Source organism: Chrysemys picta, chromosome 2 (genome assembly GCF_011386835.1).
Source record: "Chrysemys picta bellii isolate R12L10 chromosome 2, ASM1138683v2, whole genome shotgun sequence".
Lineage (NCBI taxonomy): Eukaryota > Metazoa > Chordata > Testudines > Emydidae > Chrysemys > Chrysemys picta.
The window spans coordinates 188,835,978-188,856,624 of record NC_088792.1 but is presented as its reverse complement, the minus strand read 5'-3'; the positions used below and the strand labels follow the sequence as shown (position 1 = coordinate 188,856,624).

General features: G+C 37.2%; 1 protein-coding gene across 9 annotated transcripts in view; it reads left to right on the top strand.

The window, feature by feature from the left end:
* The window catches only part of ATP9B (ATPase phospholipid transporting 9B (putative)), a 286,760-nt gene that overhangs the window by 185,897 nt on the left and 80,216 nt on the right, over nucleotides 1–20,647 (top strand). For all 9 annotated transcript variants that reach the window (XM_042860452.2, XM_008164437.4, XM_008164435.4 and 6 more), the window contains one exon: nucleotides 9,333–9,493. In XM_042860452.2, the coding sequence (XP_042716386.1) occupies nucleotides 9,333–9,493 (161 nt within the window). The remainder of the gene's footprint in view (nucleotides 1–9,332; nucleotides 9,494–20,647) is intronic.

The window sequence follows — 20,647 nt, the reverse complement described above, 5'->3', positions numbered from 1 at the left end:
TTCCCCTGATCATCTTAGCAGATCTTCTCTGTATCTGTTCCAGTTTAAATTCATATTCCTTGTACATGGGTGACCAGAATTGTATACAATATTTCAAATTAGGTCTTACCAGTGCCTTGTATAACGGCATTAGTACTTTTCTATCTCTACTGGAAATGCCTCACCTAATACATCATATGATCACATTTGTCTTTTTCACAACAAAATGCTGACTTACAAATCCCCTTGTCATACTTTTCTCTACCTTTTTGGATGGCATCTTCAGCAACTTGGGGACACACTATTCTTTGGTCTTCTTTGAAATGTAAACTCAGCAGCAGTAAACCTGGATGCATTTTCCATGTATAGATGCTTGTATCCATTATTAGGTCACTTTTTTAATGTTCCATCAGCTATCTTGTATTAATGTCAATGCTGATTCTTTTAATTTCTTCTTTAATGTTTCTCCTGTTTCTTCACTTGCCACATCTACTAGTGGATGTTTAAATCTGTTTGGAGTATATCTAGAGCATACAGCTTTAGTCATTTTGATCGCTTCTTTAGATTGCTCATGTTGTGCTACTTTGAAAGTGATGATGCTACCATAAAAGGTAACATCTACTTTATGATGTTCAGTACTTTGCTTTTCAGTTGGATTTGTGGCATAATCGTGGATTTATCTTTGCTCTTTTTTCCTAATAAACATAGCAAGAATCTTGATATTCTCACCAATTCCCTTTCATCTTTTTAGGTAGCTAACTTTCATTTATAAAGTGAAATGCTTGTCTGTGAATGAAAGTTTAATGTTTCTAGTACTAAAAAAACCCCATCAAATATATTTTATATAATTACTTGAGTAACACAGATGTGCAAAAGATGGAAAACTCAGAAAAAGACAAAGTCCACTAGAGATTTGATTTTTTTTTTGTGGAGAGGGTAAATCAATTTTTTCTCAAAATCCTGGACAAAGACAAGTATGAAAACAAAAGTGCATCACAACAAAAATTATACTACTGATTCATTCTTGATGTAGGGATTCAGATTCTGGGAAAGTTTGAAATTAATCTGTTCTGTAGTCAAAGGGTTTGAATGAATTAAAAATTACAGTTTTTGAAAATTTAACAAAACTAGTTTCAGCTTCTTTTCTCTTGCAATTTACTTTGTTTTAAACAGTTCAGCATTTCAGGAGAGGTAGATCTAAAATAAATCTTATAATAAGAACAGCCAAGTTATTTGCACTCATTAATATTCTTTTTCTGCCACAGAAGGTGATGGAGAAAATAATCATCATCACAAGCGAACTTGTAAAATTTTTGATAGACAGGAGAGAAGGTGGTTTTAATAAAAGATGCCTACCTGCTGGAGTGACAAGCTTCCCCAGTGGCCTACTTCCAAAGTGGGCATAAGGGGACCTCCTTTCCTGCAAACAATAGTCCGTCTGTAGTTTCTGGGCTTCTCCCTTGTGTACTTTAGGAAGTGTGGAGGATGGGCACCTGAACCATAGTAGATGCACCAAAGTTAAGGTCTTCCTCTGCTCTTCCTTAAGGAGTCTTCTGCACAGGGAACTTTTCACAAAGTTTCCAACACCAAACTTCTGGGGCTCCTTTTTTATTAATAATTTTTTTAAAGTAGTGTGTGGAAATTCTAATACGAAATTTCCCCCAAACGTTCTGGTAACCTTAATTGTGACCCACTAGATAGGCATACAAACTTTCAGATATGTGTGTCATTAATATAGGTGGTGAGGAGTTCTCAATTTAGGAGTCGTAACTCCTGGGGGGGAAAGGCTTGCTACCACCTCCCTTTCTTTTTGAGGTGGGGGGGATCCTGAAACTTTTTTCTAATGTATGTGGTATTTAAAAAATATCAATTTCATTTTAAAGACTTTTTTGAAAGAACTATTAGCCTCTTATAGGTTTTATGAATTGACCTAATTGAGTAACCCATGCATTTAACTTTCTACATATAAAGATAGAAGTTACTTTCAAAGCCTGAAACTGAAAACAAATATTTGATGCAACACTTTGAGCTCAGGAGTAAATTCAGAATAACTCTTCTGTTGTCTTCCAGAAAGTTACCTCAGATTTATACTAGCAACTAGTGTAATGGATGGGAATATGCTAGGAGAGTATAGGCTACATAGTTACTTGTGTGTGTTGTATAATATTTGTGTTGTCTAATATTTAAATGAAAAATAAGCTAGCTCATATTTTTATTAAACCGAGTGAGCTCACACAGAATATTGTTTTTCTTCAAAGGAATTAATATCCGTTATTTAGCTGCTATGTTGATTTTATTTGTTCAGGTATTCTAAACTCTGTTCTAACAATTTAAACACCTTGGACCTGATTTTCATAATTCTAGTTTCACACCTATATAATTCCATTGACTTGTGTAATATTATCATCAGGCCTCTTAAGTGTGTCCCTGACTTACTTAACCCCTTGTATTTGGAAAAAAGTAATCTTTTCTGAATATGCTTTAACATACTTGCTCCTTGCTCTTACTTTTAAGAGAACTGCTTAAGTATATGATGGTACATGTGTATGATGAATTTAAAAAAAGTTTTGAATAATTGAATAGTGTGAAAATGAAGCGCAAGAGGAAGGTAAAATATCTGTGTAAATATAAAGTTACCAAAAAAACCAAACCTTGGCCAAAAATTTTGCAATTTAGATTTCCCAAGTTAGGCATGTAAATGTGTATTTATGAATCTACATAAAAGTGGCCTGATTTTCAGAGATTCAGAGTATCCTCAATGCCCATTGGGTTTAATAGGAAACTCTGAAAATGAGACCATTTTTATTTAAGTGCCTAACTTTACACAATTAAGTTTGAAAATGGGGAGCTTATTTAATTAGATTAAATTGAAAAATGAATGTTTGACCCTGTGATTACATTAAATTATACTGAATGTTGTGGTTTCCAATGTCACTAGATGGCTCAGGTGATTGAAGTAATTATTCAAAATTGATGGCTGGTCTTGTGAAAACCATTTAAAATGGATAGCTTCCAATCGAGGATAGCATGTTTCTAAGAAAGCAAAAGACCTGTATAGACATAAAAGTTTTAGAAACCATTAATCTTTTCAGTATGCTCTGTGTACGGGTTTATCAATTGTTCTAGTGTGTAACTGCTACATTACATTAAAGTGGTTAAAGAATGTTGGGTACCAATGCACAGTACCTGTTCACTAATGCCTTGAAGAGTTTTTGTTTGTGTCAGTGTAAAAATGTGGAGATTAAGTTGTAACATTAACTTTTTTTAGAAGAAAGTGTAAGCACAGAAATGTAATGAAGCTTCAATGCACAGTGTAAATTACATTAAAATAGAGTTCCTCTGAGTAGTGTTTCAAATATAAAAGAAAAATAAAAATACTGTCCATTGATCTAGCAGCATTATAGTAGAACTATATGCCTAAGAGTAATCCAGTAAAGAAACAGAGCTGTTTAACTTGTACTGTATTACCAAATGAGGACTTCTTAAAAGACAGCAGATAGCATCAATCTTGAGCACCCTCTGCTGACCAAACTGTGATATGGCAACCCTTTAGGAAATTGCTTGCTTACCTTTTAAGCTTTGAGGCAGACATTGTACTGTGGCAAAATATTGAAATGCATTACTAATGTTAAAAATGTTACTAATCATGCAACCAAAGTCATCAACCACCAAAGCTTGATTTCTAAAAGTGATAATTGTAGATTCAGGAATGTCTTGGGATAAAGCGGATACTTTTTTTTTCCAAGCTGGGTACAGTACTAGAAATAATGGGAAAACGAATAAAATTAAGATTAATAATCCATTGTATGATAAGCATGAGTTACCTTTCTTTTGGTTAAATTCACCTTGGTTTGTTTTTCCTTTGTGAAAGCTACAATTTACTTGAACATAGAGTAAGCAGTACTCTGTTAGGATAAAGCATATCACATACTTGAAAGAGAAGGAATAATTTTTAAAAAGTCATTGAAACTATCGCTGGTATTTTTAAACTTGGGTGCCTTTGTTTAGGCACCTAAATCCCTTATGTAGGTATCTAAATAAAAGACACAGGGAGCTTCTGTTGTGGTCAATATGACTAGTGAATGTCGAGCATCTCTGAAATTCAGGCCACTTGTATTTAAATTATTTAGATGCCTGACTTTAAGAATATATGACAACAAGAAATCGGTTATGTTAATTTGAGGTAGGTAGAGAGGGGATGAAATGTGTAACCTTGTATTTTCGATTCCTGAGCAAAATTATAAATATTACCTGTTACCAAACTAGAAATAGATTTTTGAAAGAGATGATTGTATTATTAGTTAGTTCAAACATAGGTATCATGCAGATTACAAAAATAGCTCATTAACATAAAAGAAAATAACCAGAAATTGACAACTAATGAGTGGCCTAATTCTTAAAATGTATTGATTGTCCTTTGTGGAACAAACATGTCTGTTTTTAGGAATCTGTCATTAACCTATCTTGTTCTGTATAGCTATAGAAAAATTAATCATGCAAAACATTTTGTAACAAAATAAAGGCATGTAGTTCACTAGATACAAATTTTCTGGTAGATAACACGTATAATATTTTAAGGCACTATTACAGATCTCCATATCTGTTTAGCGTGCCTATTAAATTCAGGTTTTTAAGCACATGATTTACTATTCAAAATAGCACAAAGCAGTTCAGCACATTTCCAGATAATAGCTGGCACTATGAAATTATTGTGTGAAAGACAATGTAAAGGACACATACATTTTTGTAAGAGAATTCACACAAAATACACTTGAGAATCCATATTGGTGTATTCTGGAGCTTTTGTTATAAACATATACTCTAGTAGAATATATTATTATTATTTATTTATTTATTTATTTATTTATTATAAAGGCTAGTACAGAGTTCACCAATTTTTATGTAGTTTGCCAATGAAGACAAAAAGACAAAGGATCCTAAAACTACAGGACTTGTAATAACTTTGGCAACACTTTGGAAATGTTCCCTGCCTTGTCATTGCTCCCCCGAATGATTAAACAAAGGACTGTGATTTAAAAACTGACAAAACAGAGACAGTGGCTGATAGAAACTTTCTTCAATAAATGATCATTTTAGGTATTTCAAATGTTTCGTTTTTCTGTTTTTTTTTTTTATGTGCGTGTTTTCTCTTGATTTTGTACGTACTCATTAAAAGGATAAGGAAGGTATTGGTGCAGAACACAGCATATTATGCACACCATTTCACGCTGTTTGGTATTAATTGGGCACAATAAGATGAGTTAAGGGAAAATGTGTAAATTTAAGTTCCTTTCTTCTTGTTGGCTTGAGTCAATGTTAAATTTAGATTTTTTTTTTCTTTAATTGGTTACCCAGTGTGTCCCCTTGCTTAACAAAGAAGTGCACAATATGAGAACTGAATCACAGGAGTTCTTTTGAAGTTATTACAGTTAATAACAAAAGTACATTTTATAGACTTTGAAATCTGAATTTGTAAATACAGGTTTAATAACAAATATTAAAATTTCAAATGGGATTGCAACATTCTGGTTTGTCATTTTATTTAGGGAGCCTTTCAAGTATAAGTTATTGAACCAATACATTCTGATGGTTAAAAAAAACCAACACCTTTTTATTTAACAGATGACTAGTATGATAAACCAGAGCGCATCAGATATGTGTGGCTGATATGCACTATGAACATAAAATATGTGTATGTGTATGTGTTTGTGTGAGAGAGAATGAATAACTGTACACCAGCTATTTTCTAAATGAGAAACTTGTTTCTGTTTAACCAAGAATGTAAAGAAAGGGGCTGAGAAATGTGGATTAGGAAAATTGTGTATGAGCAAGCGTACAATGAAGTGTCTGAAATTACTATATTTTTATTTATCTGCCTTTCTTGGTATTCCTGCTACTTCAAAGTAGAGATGTAATTACTTTTAAGTTTGAAAAGAAAGAAAAATATCAATAGATATTTCTTGAATGAAACTTAGTGTTCAGTTCAGAGTCTGTTTTAGTAGTCAGGACATTTTCAGCTATTGAAATGCAAATGAGGGCCAAATCTGTTCCTACTATACATAACATGCAACTCCATTGCAGTCAATATGATGTTAGTCCAGAAGCTGACTGATGACTACAATATAATTACTTTTGAAATAAACTTTATAGAAGGACATATCTCAAAAATGTGCTGTTTGGGAAAAAAAAAAAGTTTTATAGGTGAGGAACTATACACGATCCTTTTGTGTATTTAGGCACGTTGGAAGAATTATTCTGTAAGTAGTGTAAAAGTTGTGAAAAATGTTTTCATAAGATTAAACCTTACAGGACTGTTATGTCAAACAGCTTTGTTTTTTGTTTTTTTCAATCAAAGTTTTTGTCACTTTCAACCTGTCTCACAAAAATTAAAATAAGTTGACTTTGTTGATGCAGTAGTGTGACTTGGGCCTTCTTGCTTTCTGATGTACCATTATAAAGTTACATTGTGAAGATTAGACCCTTTACTCCTTCATTGACTCAGACATAAATAAAATAAAAAACTAGACTGATGGATTGGGGGGTTGTTTTGTTTTGTTTAAGCAGGAGAATATCATATTTATCCTTTTTTGTTGGTATAAGCCATTATTTTACCGAGAACCATTAGCTATTTAAAACTTGGTACATAAATTAAAGAGGAGCTAAATGGATTTGTGATTGTTGCCATTAGTAGCATTTTAGATTATACAAGCAATTATTGTGTTCATTATCCTAGAGCAGCCCCTTTGCAAAACTATTGTGTCTGTCTTAGACATTATGTACAAATTTTCCCTAGGAGATTAAAATTTCCAGTGGCGTATTTAATTTTGTTATCACAGTTATTTCAAACAGGACAAATATTAAGACAAGCAGAAGAAATTTGTTTTACAAATATAGGAAATTGTAATAAATGTTGAAAATTACTCAGTATACTTAATTCACCTTTCTCTTATTTAGTCATAATTACTTATTCTGGTTATGAATATTTTAGGGGCAGAACAGGTTCTTATGACTATGAAAAGCTTCATTCTTTCATTGGTAGTTTGTTAGAAGTCTATCGATAAAAGCACAATTGATGAGGTATATATTGAAATATGATCTTCCCTAATTCACCTACACTACAGTATATTTAAAAAGAAATTAGTTAATTATTTTTTCTTCAAAATGTGAGACCTGAATAAAATAGAGAATAGTTTGATTGCAGAAATTACTGTACAGTAACATTATAGTATAAAACTGTTTACATTAGTGTGTTTTATATATATGTAATTCCAGGAGAGAATTTTTGAGGAATGCAGTATGCAGTTTAAATAATTCATTTTTTCCCCATATATATCCTCCTCTTTTGAATGGGCATCACATGTAAAGTTGATTTCACTGTGGATAGCAAATAGAAATGTTAAGATTGTCTAATGACAGTAATGTAATGTGCAGACTAGTGGGGACTGGAGAAGTTGTATAACAATTAATCACTATACCTGAAAAGACTTTTTTTACTGTGTACTTGAAAAAAATATTTTACCTCAAAGTTTTCTTCTTGCTTTAAACACTGTTCCAACAACATTGTAGTTGGATTTCAAACTCTTATGTTCACATCCGTCTTCATCAATTAGAAAGGTATTAATGCTTTGAATTAGCTACATATCAATGTGCAGTGGACTACATTTAATGTTTCTGTCCTATGAGTGGCATTTTTTCAAAAGAAACTTTGTATTCATTTCTGTTAGTTTTTGTCTTGGCTTTTACAGTCTTTCACTGCTATGATGCAGGAAAAAAAGTGAGGTAGTGGTTATGCATATTGCAAGACAGTGATTCTTTATTTTATTACAAAAAAAGACCAACTCTAGAAGGCCAGATTAAATCATTCCTTTCACTTTTTAATGGGATTTGGATGAATAGAGTAAAATATGCACTTTGCATTCATTGATAGCATCTTTAGGTTGAGGTAATTGAGTCTTTTTTCCCTGACTGAATGAATAATGACTTCATCTGATCCTCAGCGAGGCCTGAAACTTAGACCGCCTTTGTCAACGCAAAAAGATCTGGGCTTTGAAACATGCTCTACTTCCCTGGCTTAATTTTTCTTCATTTTAATCCAAAAACCTATTTTTCTCAATAATTCAAGCATAAACTATGTAGTAGTTGAAGCAGCGGAAATTGCAAGATATTTGTCCTCGTTGTGCTGCTTTTTAAATGCAGCTGATAAATCAGCCGCTGTGGTCTTCAGCTGCCTAGTTCTCAAGGGAAGGGACAGCCCATGCTCAGGCAAGAATGCTGGAATTTTTCAGAACTATTTAAAAATAGTTTCTTTACAGATTGTTTATCTAGGAAAGTGTTATGTTTTACTGTCCTTGCTGGCAGGGTCTAAAGATCAAAGGGCCTCTGCGATGGGGCTTAGGCATGTCTTGCTGACATAATTTTCCCACATATTTTACTGACTAAAAGATGATCCAAATAAGTGGATCTCAAATAGTTAGCATATAATATACATTATTGGAATAGTGGGAATCTTAGTTACACAGTTTTAAAAATACCTTTTCATTAGAAACATGGTAGCTGATGGGAGATCTACTGGCATGACACCTTATTTAGGATAATGCTTATCAGAGAGATTTGAATATATTTTCTTTTTTACTTATGGAAAACCTGGGTTCTATTTTGCCATTTTAAATCACAATCAATAGACATGCCATTTTAAATTGATTTTTATTTATCTCAATGCTTATGAAAAGCTTCTTTAGTAATAAGATGGATTTTTTATAATAAATAACTGTTTTTAAAAAAAGGTCAGAGAAAAATTGATGGAATAAGGTTAGATTTCCAAAATGGTATTTCTTCTAAAGTAGTACTGTATGCTTACAAATTACAGGTAGTGTTAATGTCTCTCATATCTTTTGTATTACTTCATATCTGACTTATGATTCTCAACTCTACCAAGTCTGGTGGTCTTACACCAGCAAATGAACAGCACATGTTACAAAGAAATCATGTAGATTCAGTAGTTTTGCGCAAAAGAAATTCTGATCTGAATAAGTGGTAGAAGGAAATAACTCCCCACCACCCCACAAGGTGGTGGTCTCCATGTCAGATATAAGGTAACTCAAAAGACATTTGTGGGACAGTTCGCTCTGTGACTGTTGGAAGTATTATTGGCCTGTAAACAGAAAACTTCTCTCTCATGCAAATGTGGAAAAATATTCAGATTTTGTTATTCCAATTCAGTTGAACATAATTAAAACAGATTTCAAATAAGTATTAGTGGCCTTCTAGTTTCTAATTGAATAATTGCATAAGGTGTCAATATGTGAATGATTTATGGTTAACTTGTATTTACTGATTTATATTACTTCCTTTAGGTTGGTTTACTGGATCTTGAACTGAATCAACTGACCAAAGCCCTGTTTTTGGCTCTAGTTGCCCTTTCAATTGTTATGGTAACCTTGCAAGGATTTGTAGGCCCATGGTACCGCAACCTTTTTCGGTTCCTCCTCCTGTTTTCCTATATCATCCCTATCAGGTATGTATAAGAACAAGAGAGAAACACAGATGTCTAATTTCACTGAATGAGGCTTTCTTGAAATTTATACTTAGTTCTCATTGTGAAGGAAATTGATCTTACCAGGAAGCTGAAGGAGAAGGTGCCAACAAATCTGCTGATTCTTGAAGGATCACTCTACAGAAAACAATACTGTTGTATTTTTTTGTACAATCTTCATCTTGCAGGAGTAATCAGGATATCTAATCCTTTTACTAGCATAAATGTATTAATAAGGGTACAATCTTGGTATATCAGAGGATATAGTTTTAGAAAACATGTGTATCTGAATGAAGTATTTGATTTATTTTGGCATTTGTAATTTCTAATGCCTTTTCAATTATTTAAAGTGTTCTGGTCTTGCTAATTAAAATACTGAATAAAAACATAACTTTTTATACTACACTAATGTATATTGAATATAGCTTAATAGCTGTATAATACAGATGCTCTTTTGCAAGAGCTTTTTTTAACAAGTGTTAGAGACTGTAACCAAATAAAAACTTTTCCTAAATTAATTAGTTCATTAAGCATGAGTACAGTATATTCAAACTGCAGATAAACTAGAACACGAACATAAGTATTTGTGATCTTGTGTTCTACAGAATGTAAAGCTCGCAACAAGAAGCTTTACATAGCTAAGAATAAAGTTTGCGTTAGCAGAAATGAGAAATAAGTCAAGTCAAGATAAAGATAATTGTTACCATTTAAGCACCAATGATGGACTCAATGCTATACAAGACACAAAAATAAATAGTCACTCCCCTGGAAACTTTCAGAAAAGTAGGTAAATCCAGGTTTTGGTATACCATAATATTTTAAAGGAGAACAAAGAATTTTCTGTGCAGTATTGGAAGAAGATGAAGGGCCTCTGGGTATCCTATCTTTGTCCAAAAGCACCCCTCCCTGGCATGGATTTTGTAAGGTCACATATGTGTATGGTTGGAACAGTCTCAAACAGTTTGACTCTCAACTATGACCTGTTTTACGCTCAGTTGGTAAATGTATGTACACCTCTACCCTGATATAACGCGACCCGATATAACACAAATTCGGATATAATATGGTAAAACAGCGCTCTGGGGAGAGGGGGGGGGGCTGCGCACTCCGGCAGATCAAAGCATGTTCGATATAATGCGGTTTCACCTATAATGCGGTAAGATTTTTTGGCTCCCGAGGACAGCGTTATATTGGGGTAGAGGTGTATTTTAAAAAATCTGAAACTTCTTTTAAAAAAAAAAAAAAGGACTTGAATATACTGTGCATGAAGATGGGAACGAAATATATTTGTCAAATGGAAAGGGGCACAGTTAGATAGGGAAATAGTATTTTATAGATTTTAGGAGAATATTGGAAGCAGTAAAAATTTGAGATTTCTTTTAAGTAGTATGTAAACTAAAATTTATTATTGACAGCATCCCTTTATTGTGCAACCAAAAATATTTGTTCTCTGTGCGTATTGTGTGCACTATTAACCCATCTACGTATGTGAACAAATCCTTTAAACCAAGACTCTTGAACCTGTTGCAGAATTCCAGAGTTGCTACTGTTAAATCCTTGATCTCTAATCAAGGAACTGAATTTATAGGAAACCAGGAAGGATCCTCAGTTTATCTTCAGTACATCTATAGTGTTGATCTTTTCCAGAATTAGCAGAGGCCCACAAAAAGTGTGGCCTTAAGCCAAACAAAAAAAATTATCTCACCAATAAGCGCCTCAATTTTCGGTGTGTCCTGCGCAGTTAAGCTATACATAGCAATTAAATAGAATTTCTGCTAACTTCAGTGCAGTTAAGCACTGAAACCGGAAGATGCATGCAAATATTAACCAGCAGGCTCTCTACCCATATCTGAGACTCTCCGAAAGTGTGGCCGGAACCTCATTTTGCTTACCAGCCCTTCATAGCTAAGTGCTGACTCTACTGCCACTGATCATCACCTACTGTTCCTAGTGTTAGCCTTATTGACTCCTTTAAGTGTTTCTGGTTTGCCTGTTAAGTTAGCATTTATGTCCCAAGAAGTTCTCCTCCTCTCTCTAGTTAAATTGTTGTTTGTTGTCTAATGGTTACAATTAAACTGACAGTTCACTGTAAATCTACATTTCTGAAACAAGAGGCAAATGAAATCTTTCAACGTTTTGGCAGCCAAGCATGATGATTTGCTGTCAGGCCCAAGTCCTGCTTTGTTTCTTTGCAGAGCACTGGCTATGCTTTTTTCCCCCTTTTTACTGGGAGTGTTTGAACTCCTATATGAAAGTGCTCTAAAATGAAGAATTTGGGAGGGGGGGAGGAAAGAGAGGCATCTTTCTATTGACGGATTGTATAAAAACTCCCTGTTACTTCTTGTGAGGTGCCACTGTCTGGCATGTATTAATTTTCTGTTACTGAATATTGAAGGGTTTTAACTACCCTATTGAGGCAAAAAGTGCCTGTATTTCTTAAAAAGTTGTGGGTGTAGGTTGTCATCTCTCTGTGAACATGCAAACTAAGGAAGGTTTGGAGAAGTTTATAGGGGGTTGTCTGCTGGGAAAAAGCTAGTGTTATTCCACAAGAGCCTTCGTTTTAAGCCAACAGTTATAAAAATATATAGAGGGCAGATATATCTTGTCACAGGGTTAAATTGGGGGGGTTGCTTGTTAACATACTGAATTCTTATGTACTAACCCTGTGCCCTCTTCTGTGAGCATGAGTGGTCCTAGATGAGGCTCAACTAGAGCAGAGCACATACAGGGTATGCATAGCCCCTGATATAAGGCTTAACTTCGTAGTAGCTCCATTGAGGGCAAGATCTGATCCCCTTCACTCTATAAAAGAGCAGCTTGTGTGCTGCAGTAGCACTGTAGAGGGTCTCTGCGGTAACTTGATTGCTTGCAGAGAATCATTCTGTCACATCTGCACTCCTGCAGGAGCACCTGTTATAACTGTATTTTCTCAGCCCAAGAAGGAGGAACTGCTCCTTCCATGACCAGGTAGCAGATTTCATTTTCTCCATTTGCAATATACTGTCCTGGCATATAGCTTTGAATGCTATTTTGAATTTTTTTCAACTACCTTTTCTGATTGTGTAATAGGATTAGTTATATCAAGTACATGAGATAGTCTGACAAGAAAGGCTATCAGGAAAGATACATTTTTGAGATCTGAGATGTGACATATTAATATCTGAAGGAAGAACAGACGGGAATCTAGCAGAGAATAGACTGTCTTCTCCAACATACACATCTACTCCCACACTGACTTTTTTTTTATCTTGAGTCAGCCCTGCATAAGGTCACCACCCACTCTCTCAACAAAATAAACAGCTCAGATCATACTGTTGTTCAAATATCACTACACTTCTCTTCCTCTCCTCAGGATGTTAGACATGGAAGGTGAAGATTGACCTATTCTCAAGCTTGTACTTGAACTGTAAACCTCCTGGGATCATAATTCCAAGAATAAAAATAATGAAGAGGCAGGAGTTGTCTTCTCTCTCTCACTGTGAGATGCTTTTAAAACAGTTATATGGGGGGAAATAATTGAGCTCTTCTCCATAGGTAAAGGAAATCAGCTGGAGGGAAAAGCTGGCTGTTAGAAACAGAATATATGCATACTGGGAACTGTTCTGGTGTCTCTATTGGTTAATACACATAGAGAGTTCAGCAAAACTTTAAATGAAAAAAATATATTTGATTCATCTGGCCTAGAGTAGGTTTTTCCACTTCAGCAATTAAGCAGGTTATCATTTATGGCCATATGCCTTTGGAAAAGGGCACATAGATAAAACATGAAGGTGAATAGGGTAGAGGAGACAGGTCATTGACCAACATTGAAGGAGCCATCCAGTCTTTTCACTGAGCCCTATTGATATAAAGTGGTGGAACTTATGGGAGATGTCAGCATTTCACTATATCTTTAGGCTCCCTGCTACGTCAGAGGCAGGCAGAGGAGCATTAAAACATATTGTAGATTTCTGTGGAGTCATTGTGAGCATTTAAGCATTTATGATTTCCCCAATGACAGTAGGTAGTACTGGTTGTTATCAGCTATACTACACAGCGTCTATAATGTGGCTGGCAGCTGTGGCATTATTAGGTAGCCTTAAAACCCATTAGCCCATAACAACAAACAACCTCTGCAGATGCTGCTCAAGGGCTTCCTGTCTTTCCTTTTCTTTATTTTTGATTTTCCTACAATATAACCTGTTTCTCCAGCAAATATCTCCATGGTTTGGCAATGGCAACATGCAGCACTTGACTCCAGTTTAATTAATGGCCTGTTAAAGTGCATCAAAATTATTTTGCAAGAAATTGGACATAACCATTGAAGATGCCATGGAACTAAGTAAGCTTCAGCTACTTAATCCGAAGGAGGAAAATTTAAGAATGCCTGGGAACTGTTGTGGGAACATCTCCTTTATTTTGTATGATTTTATTATGTCACATTTTATTCATCTCTTGACATTAGTCTGTCCTTACAATCTCTCCTGATATGAAAGTCTCACCAGGCATCCATTCATTGTCCTCCATGTTTGTCCACCCTCCTATATTTTTTTTGTATCTTATTTGAGATAAGATGGCCAGAACTGGAAAAAGTTTTCTAGGAGAGAGTATACCAATTGGTATATTATATGCAATTTTCAATATTTTCTGTCCCATTCTTTATAACATACATTCTCACATTTTGATTGAGTTCTAATGGCCACCGTACACTGAGACTAGGTTTTTCCACAGACCTGTCCACAATGATGTCTTTGTCTTCTCTGGGTACAGAACCCAGCAACATGTGTGAGTAGCTTGCATTTTTCACTCCAATGTGCATAACTTTGGATTTATCAACATGGAATTTCATCTTCCAGTGTATTATCCATTCAAATAACTTGGTTAGGTCTCAAGAGGTTCCTCAGTCGTCTTTAGCGTAAATACTTTTGTCATATGAAAGCTTTGCCACCTAACTGTACATACTGGCCTGGTCTACACTATGAGTTTAGTTCAAATTTAGCAGTGTTAAATCGAATTAACCCTGCACCCGTCCACACAACGAAGCCATTTACTTTGACATAAAGGGCTTTTAAAATCGAATTCTGTACTCCTCCCCGACGAGGGGAGTAGCGCCGAAATCGACATTGCCATTTCGAATTAGGGTTAGTGTGGCCGCAATTCGATGGTATTAGTCTCCGGGAGCTATCCCACAGTGCACCATTGTGACCGCTCTGGACAGCAATCTGAACTTGGATGCACTGGCCAGGTAGACAGGAAAATCCCCGCAAACTTTTGAATTTCATTTCCTGTTTGCCCACTGTGGAGCGCTGATCAGCACAGGTGACCATGCAGAGCTCATCAGCACAGCCACAATCAAAAAAGAGCTCCAGCATGGACCATACGGGAGATACTGAATCTGATCTCTATATGGGGAGATGAATCTGTTCTATCAGAACTCTGTTCCAAAAGACAAAATGCCAAAACATTAGAAAAAATCTTCAAGGCCACGGTGGACGGAGGCCACAACAGGGACTCAACACAGTGCTGCGTGAAACTTAAGGAGCTGAGACAAGCGTACCAGAAAGCCAAAGAATCAAATGGACGCTCACAGAGGGAGGGGCGACTGACGACTGTAGCTATCCCACAGTTCCCACACTCTCCGAAAACCATTTGAATTCTGGGTTGAGCTCCCAATGCCTGAAGGGTCAAAAACATTGTTGCAGGTGGTTCAGGGTATATGTCGTCACGCCCCTCCTCCCCCCCGTGAAAGCAATGGGGAAAAAATAGTTTCTCTCCTTTTTTCACTGTCACCGTATGTCTACTAGATGTTGCTAGCAGACGCAGTGCTGCAGCGATACACAGCAGCATTGTCTTGCCTTGTTGACGGCAAACAGTGCAGTATGACTGGTAAGCATCATCGTCGTCCTGTGGGTGCTCCTGGCTGGCCTCGGTGAGGTCGGTCGGGGCACCTGGACACAAAAGGGAATGACTCCAGGGCATTCTCTTCTTTAAGTTTTGTGTAATGGAGATTCAGTCCTGCCTGGAATATCATGCCAGCTGGAAGCTTCTGCCTCAGGCTGCTCTCCCAGTCGGCAGCACCGCGTGGTCGCACCTGCCCCAGCCTACCCCTTGTTCCCAGGGCTCACAATCAGATACTTAGACCTCTACATTTTGCTGCAAATAAAAAAATAAAGCTGCTGTTTAGAACTGTCCCCCAACATACATATCCTGGGACATTTTGCATTTTACCAGTGTCAACCAAAGGCCCACACACAAATGGAGATTCAGTCCTGCCTGTGCTTCTATCCTAGTGCTTATCACAGATTCCCATTTTCAGCTATAGGCTGAGCAAGTGCAGAATGGTGGTTCTCGACTTCGCTGTAAGCCAACCGCCCTCCCCTCCCCCCTTTGATCTCTGCTTGCAGAGGCAATAAAGTCAGTGTTGTTTCAAATTCATGCATTCTTTATTACTTCATCACACAAATGGGGAGATAACTGCCAAGGTTGCCCGGGAGGGGTGGGAGTGGAGGGAAGCAATGGGTGGGGTTGTTGTAGGGGCACCCCCTAGAATGGCATGCAGCTCATCATTTCTGCAGGATGTCTGGGGCTCTTATCCGGAGCGGCCATTTGCCTCTCTGGTTCTTTAGTAGGCTTGCCTGATATTCTAGGCAGGACTGACTCTCCATTAGACCAAACTTAAAGAAGAGAATGACCTGGGGAATCATTCCCATTTTTGTCCAGGCGCCCCCAACCGACCTCACCGAGGCCGGCCAGGAGCACTCATGACAGCAGCAGACGGTACAGTATGACTGGTAACCGTCTTTGCCAACTTGCAAAGCAGCAGACGGTACAGTATGGCTGGTAACCGTCTTTGCTAACCTGCAAAGGCAAGGGGATGCTGCTGTATAGTGCTGCAGTACCGCGTCTGTCAGCAGCATCCAGTAGACATACAGTGACAGTGAAAAAAGGCTGAACGGGCTCCATGGTTACTGTGCTATGGCGTCTGCCCGGGCAATCCAGGGAAAAGGGCGCAAAATGATTGTCTGCCGTTGCTTCCACGGATGGAGAATTGATTGACGACATTTACCCATAACCACCCGTGACAAATTTTTGGCCCCATCAGGCATTGGGATCACAACCCAGAATTCTAATGGGCAGGAGAGACTGCGGGAACTATGGGATCGCTACCCACAGTGCAACGCTCCAGAAATCGACGCTAGCCTCGGTACATGAACGCACACCGTCGAATTAATGTGCTTAGTGTGGCAGCATGCACTCGACTTTATACAATTGGTTGCCAAAAATCAAATTCTGTAAATTCGGAGTAATCCCGTAGTGTAGACTGCTCCCCATGGCAGAAGTGCTTCATATATATCATATGAGATATCAAGACAGAATACATGATGAGGTTATGTGTCATAAAGGGTTTATTGTCATAAGATTGAGATGTCCACATTACTTGTGAGAGGCTTTTCTACTCATGAGTTAAAGGAGGCCATCCCAATGAGTTTAAATGAACCTTTATATCACTCCATGTCATGTGTTCTGTGTATTCCATATGTTTTAAAAAAAAAATTATACAAAGGATTTAAGCAGTTATAACTAGTTTTGTATTTTCCCATCTGTAGCCTAGGTCACTTAATTGCAGTACTGTGAAACTAATTGTGCAGTTCTTTGAGGGAGAGAAGAAATTAATAAAATCTCCTTTATACATACTTGAAGTATTGTAGATATTCTATATATAAAAATATCATGACTTTAAAATATTACATTTAAGGACTGTTCAGCGCTAAAGATATATGCCCAACTGACTGGATATAAATTCTAAATGTGTTCCATTGCAAAGCTGGGAAGCTCCCCTTTCCAGTCATATGAAGTTTCAGTTCCTAACCCTACAGGGTTAGGAGACATCAAATCATAAGACTATCGCTGGTCCAGGGCCTGAATATTATCCATCCTGTACCGGTATTCTTGTACTGGTCATCTGCTCCAGTGTTTATTTTTTGTTTTTAAGACCACCTCTCTCTGCTGCAGTATTTGTTTTTGAAAGCTTTTCTGTTTGATAACTTTCCCCATGGTTTCTTTTCTCCCATTTTTGCTCTCATTTCCATTTTTGTTCTTTCTTTCCTCCATGTGTCTTTTCAACCCTTTTTGTCTCTCCCTTTCTCCCTGCTTTCCCTTTCTTCCCTTACTTTTAATCTCCACTCCTGCCACTTCCCCCTTTTTGTCTACTCTCTCTCCATTTGTTCCCTTTAACCCTCCCCATTCGTCCCCTCAAATACATGTTTTCTTCTGCCATCCATTTTAGCCCTCCACCCTCTTACCAGGTCTGAGAATGTCTGAGTGGCAGCTCAGTTTGCTCCTCTCCTGCTGTCTCAGTGAACTCTGATGCAGCCTCCACTGCACAATTCCCCTTCTGGCTCATCTGTAGCAAGAGGCACCAGCCAAAATTCCTGCTGTGCTTCATTAACTTAATGGGTAGGACCACACTGAGGCCTCAAACCAGGGCTTGGGAGATCTCTGCTGGCATTGTTGAGGGCCCTGATTGTGCTATCGGGATAGCGTCCAATTCTCACCATCCAGTTCTCTGGCTTAGTTCAGATGCAGTGATCTCACTTTTGGGTTTTCCCTTTATCTTTAACCATAGTATTACAATATTCCTGATAGTTTCCCATGTTCAGATATTGGGTGAGGATGCCTTGGGGAAACTGGTGGCCCTCATAGTTTGCTGGGTGTGGAATGGCAAGTTCAGGTGTTAGTCACCTCTTACCTGTTCACAAAGAGGCGGGAAAGAGATGGATCCCCTTGTCATTGCCAAATGCCTCAACTGACTCCTGAGTTCTAAAACTTCCCATGCTTCCTAGGTGCTAAAATCTCCACCTTCCCTCTGACATCTTCTGTAGTGTATTGAAAACTGGGAGAAGACAAAGACATTTATTAAATATGAAAATAAATAATATAAAAATACTGGTCTGTTTGCATTATTTGAGTATCATATTTACCTAAATTAAAAATGGATATTTCATATTTATCTGCCAAAGAAACCTGTAGGCTCACCACAGAATTTAGGTCAGTTTATTTCAACCCATCCTTTGGGCTGCTGAAGAAAGAAGAGAGGATGAAAAAGGAAGAATTTATGCAGTATCCAGGCTAGTCAGGGGTAATGGAACAAACAGCAAAAGGAAAGGTAGCTCTGAATATAGGGGAAATCTGGTGTGAGATTTATTGGACTAAACTCAGAGCGGAATTGATGAAAACTCTATTGCTTGGGACATTGAAAACAAGACTAGGGATATCACATCACTAGAAAGTCCTTCAATGTTAGGAGGTAGAATAAGTTCCCTAATAGCTGTTCTCCATCTCTTGGTTTTTCTGATTAACTTTGGTGTAAGATATCAGATAGGTTTTGGTACATAAAAATTTATTCCAACGTACACAGTTGCAAGAAATTGATCCCCAAAGTTCTTAATGAGATTATTAACTCATCTCAGTAATATGTCTCTCTAACATTTGCTACAAGAGATTGTTCTTTTCCTGTTATAACAGTCCTTTTAGAAGCAATGAATATCGGTAAAGCTAACAATAATTTCTCCCAATACATTTTAATATTTTGTTCCACTGTTCCTTTGGGTACTCCCCCATGTGATATATCATTACCCTCTGAATAACCTTTCCTGATAACAATCATTCATCTTTCCCTCGATTATACCTCCTTTCCTACCTCATCCTCAGATCTCAAAATCATTGTCCTTATGTATTCCGATTTAGTTTTTCAAAGCAGTCTGGAAGAATATGAAATCTCAATTTTTAATTTAGGTAAATATGGTACTCTATTTTCTTTTAAAGATAATAGAAGTTGTGTCTAAATCTCCTAGACTGCTTTAAAATTTCAGCCCCTGCCTCTCCTGTATTCTGCCTGTAACATTAATTTCCACTAGCCGGACTGTGTGTTCTGTCTTGTAGAGTCCAAAATCACATATGAACATGTCGTCAATAACCTATCAACCTGTGTAATTCTGAAAACCAATGATCTCTTAGCCAGCAAGTCAAAACCATTGGACATGTTAGGAAGGAAGTCTCAGTTGACTTTTTTTCTTTGAGGATGATTAACTACTAGACTTTCTCAGCTCACTACGTCTGTCTCTGGGATAAACTTATTTTTCATTGAGCATATCCAAGAAACCCATAAAAAGGAGATCTGAGATCACCTTGCCATTCCTTGGTGATATTTCATCACTTCCTACTGCATATATAACAGGGGTGGCCAAACCATGGCTCGCGAGCTAATGCAGCTCTTTTACAGTTAAAATGTGGCTTGAGGGAGGCCCAACATTCTCCACCTACCAGACTTGGGGGTGGGGGAGATCGGGACCTCTGCCTTGCAGCAAGGTGGTGCGGTAAGTGCTTGTACCCCAGCAGGTATGCCCCGGCTCTCTAACATCTGAAGATTGTCGTATGCAGCTTGGAGGGTCAGTAAGTTTGTCCACCCCTGGTATATAACCATATATAGTTAGGGATGTAAGATCTATTACTGTTCACTCTCATCGTAGACCAGAAGTTTGTGTCTTTCTGAAGAGGTTGAAATAAGGGGTTGAATTTTTTTCTGTAAGCGACAAGACTTCTTTATTTCAGTGCTTGCGGGAAACACCTGAAGGAAGTTAAATGAATTGCCTTTTCCCTGTTTTTCACTCAGTTGCCATACAGGAATCCAAGGCCCTTTTCCTCTCTGGTCCTTGAAGTAAATTTCACCAAGGGGCATCAACTGAAACCACAAATGTTATTTTCTAATGGAGTACAGTGCTTCTGTGTGAAAAGAGCTCAGTAGTAGTAGTAGTAGTATCAATTATTTGTATTAGCACAGCACCTAGAAGCCTTAGTAATTGACCAGGACCCTATGGTGCTAGGCACTGTATAAACACAGAACCTATTTCCTATCTTCTTTGAGAATCATCCATCCCATTTGCTTGGGGCAGAGAATTAGCTCAAATCAGAGTGTGCTAGAGATCATTTAGAAAGGATAAGCTATCCAGTTTACTTCCCTGCCTTCTGTATTCCAAAATAGTTCTAGTTTGGTGACCTTAGGGCACGTTGGAATTCCTATTTGTTTTTCCTAGCTGTGAGCGATTGGGAAGATTCTGGTGCGAAATTTTAAAGAATTTAAAGATTATTTGAGCTGTT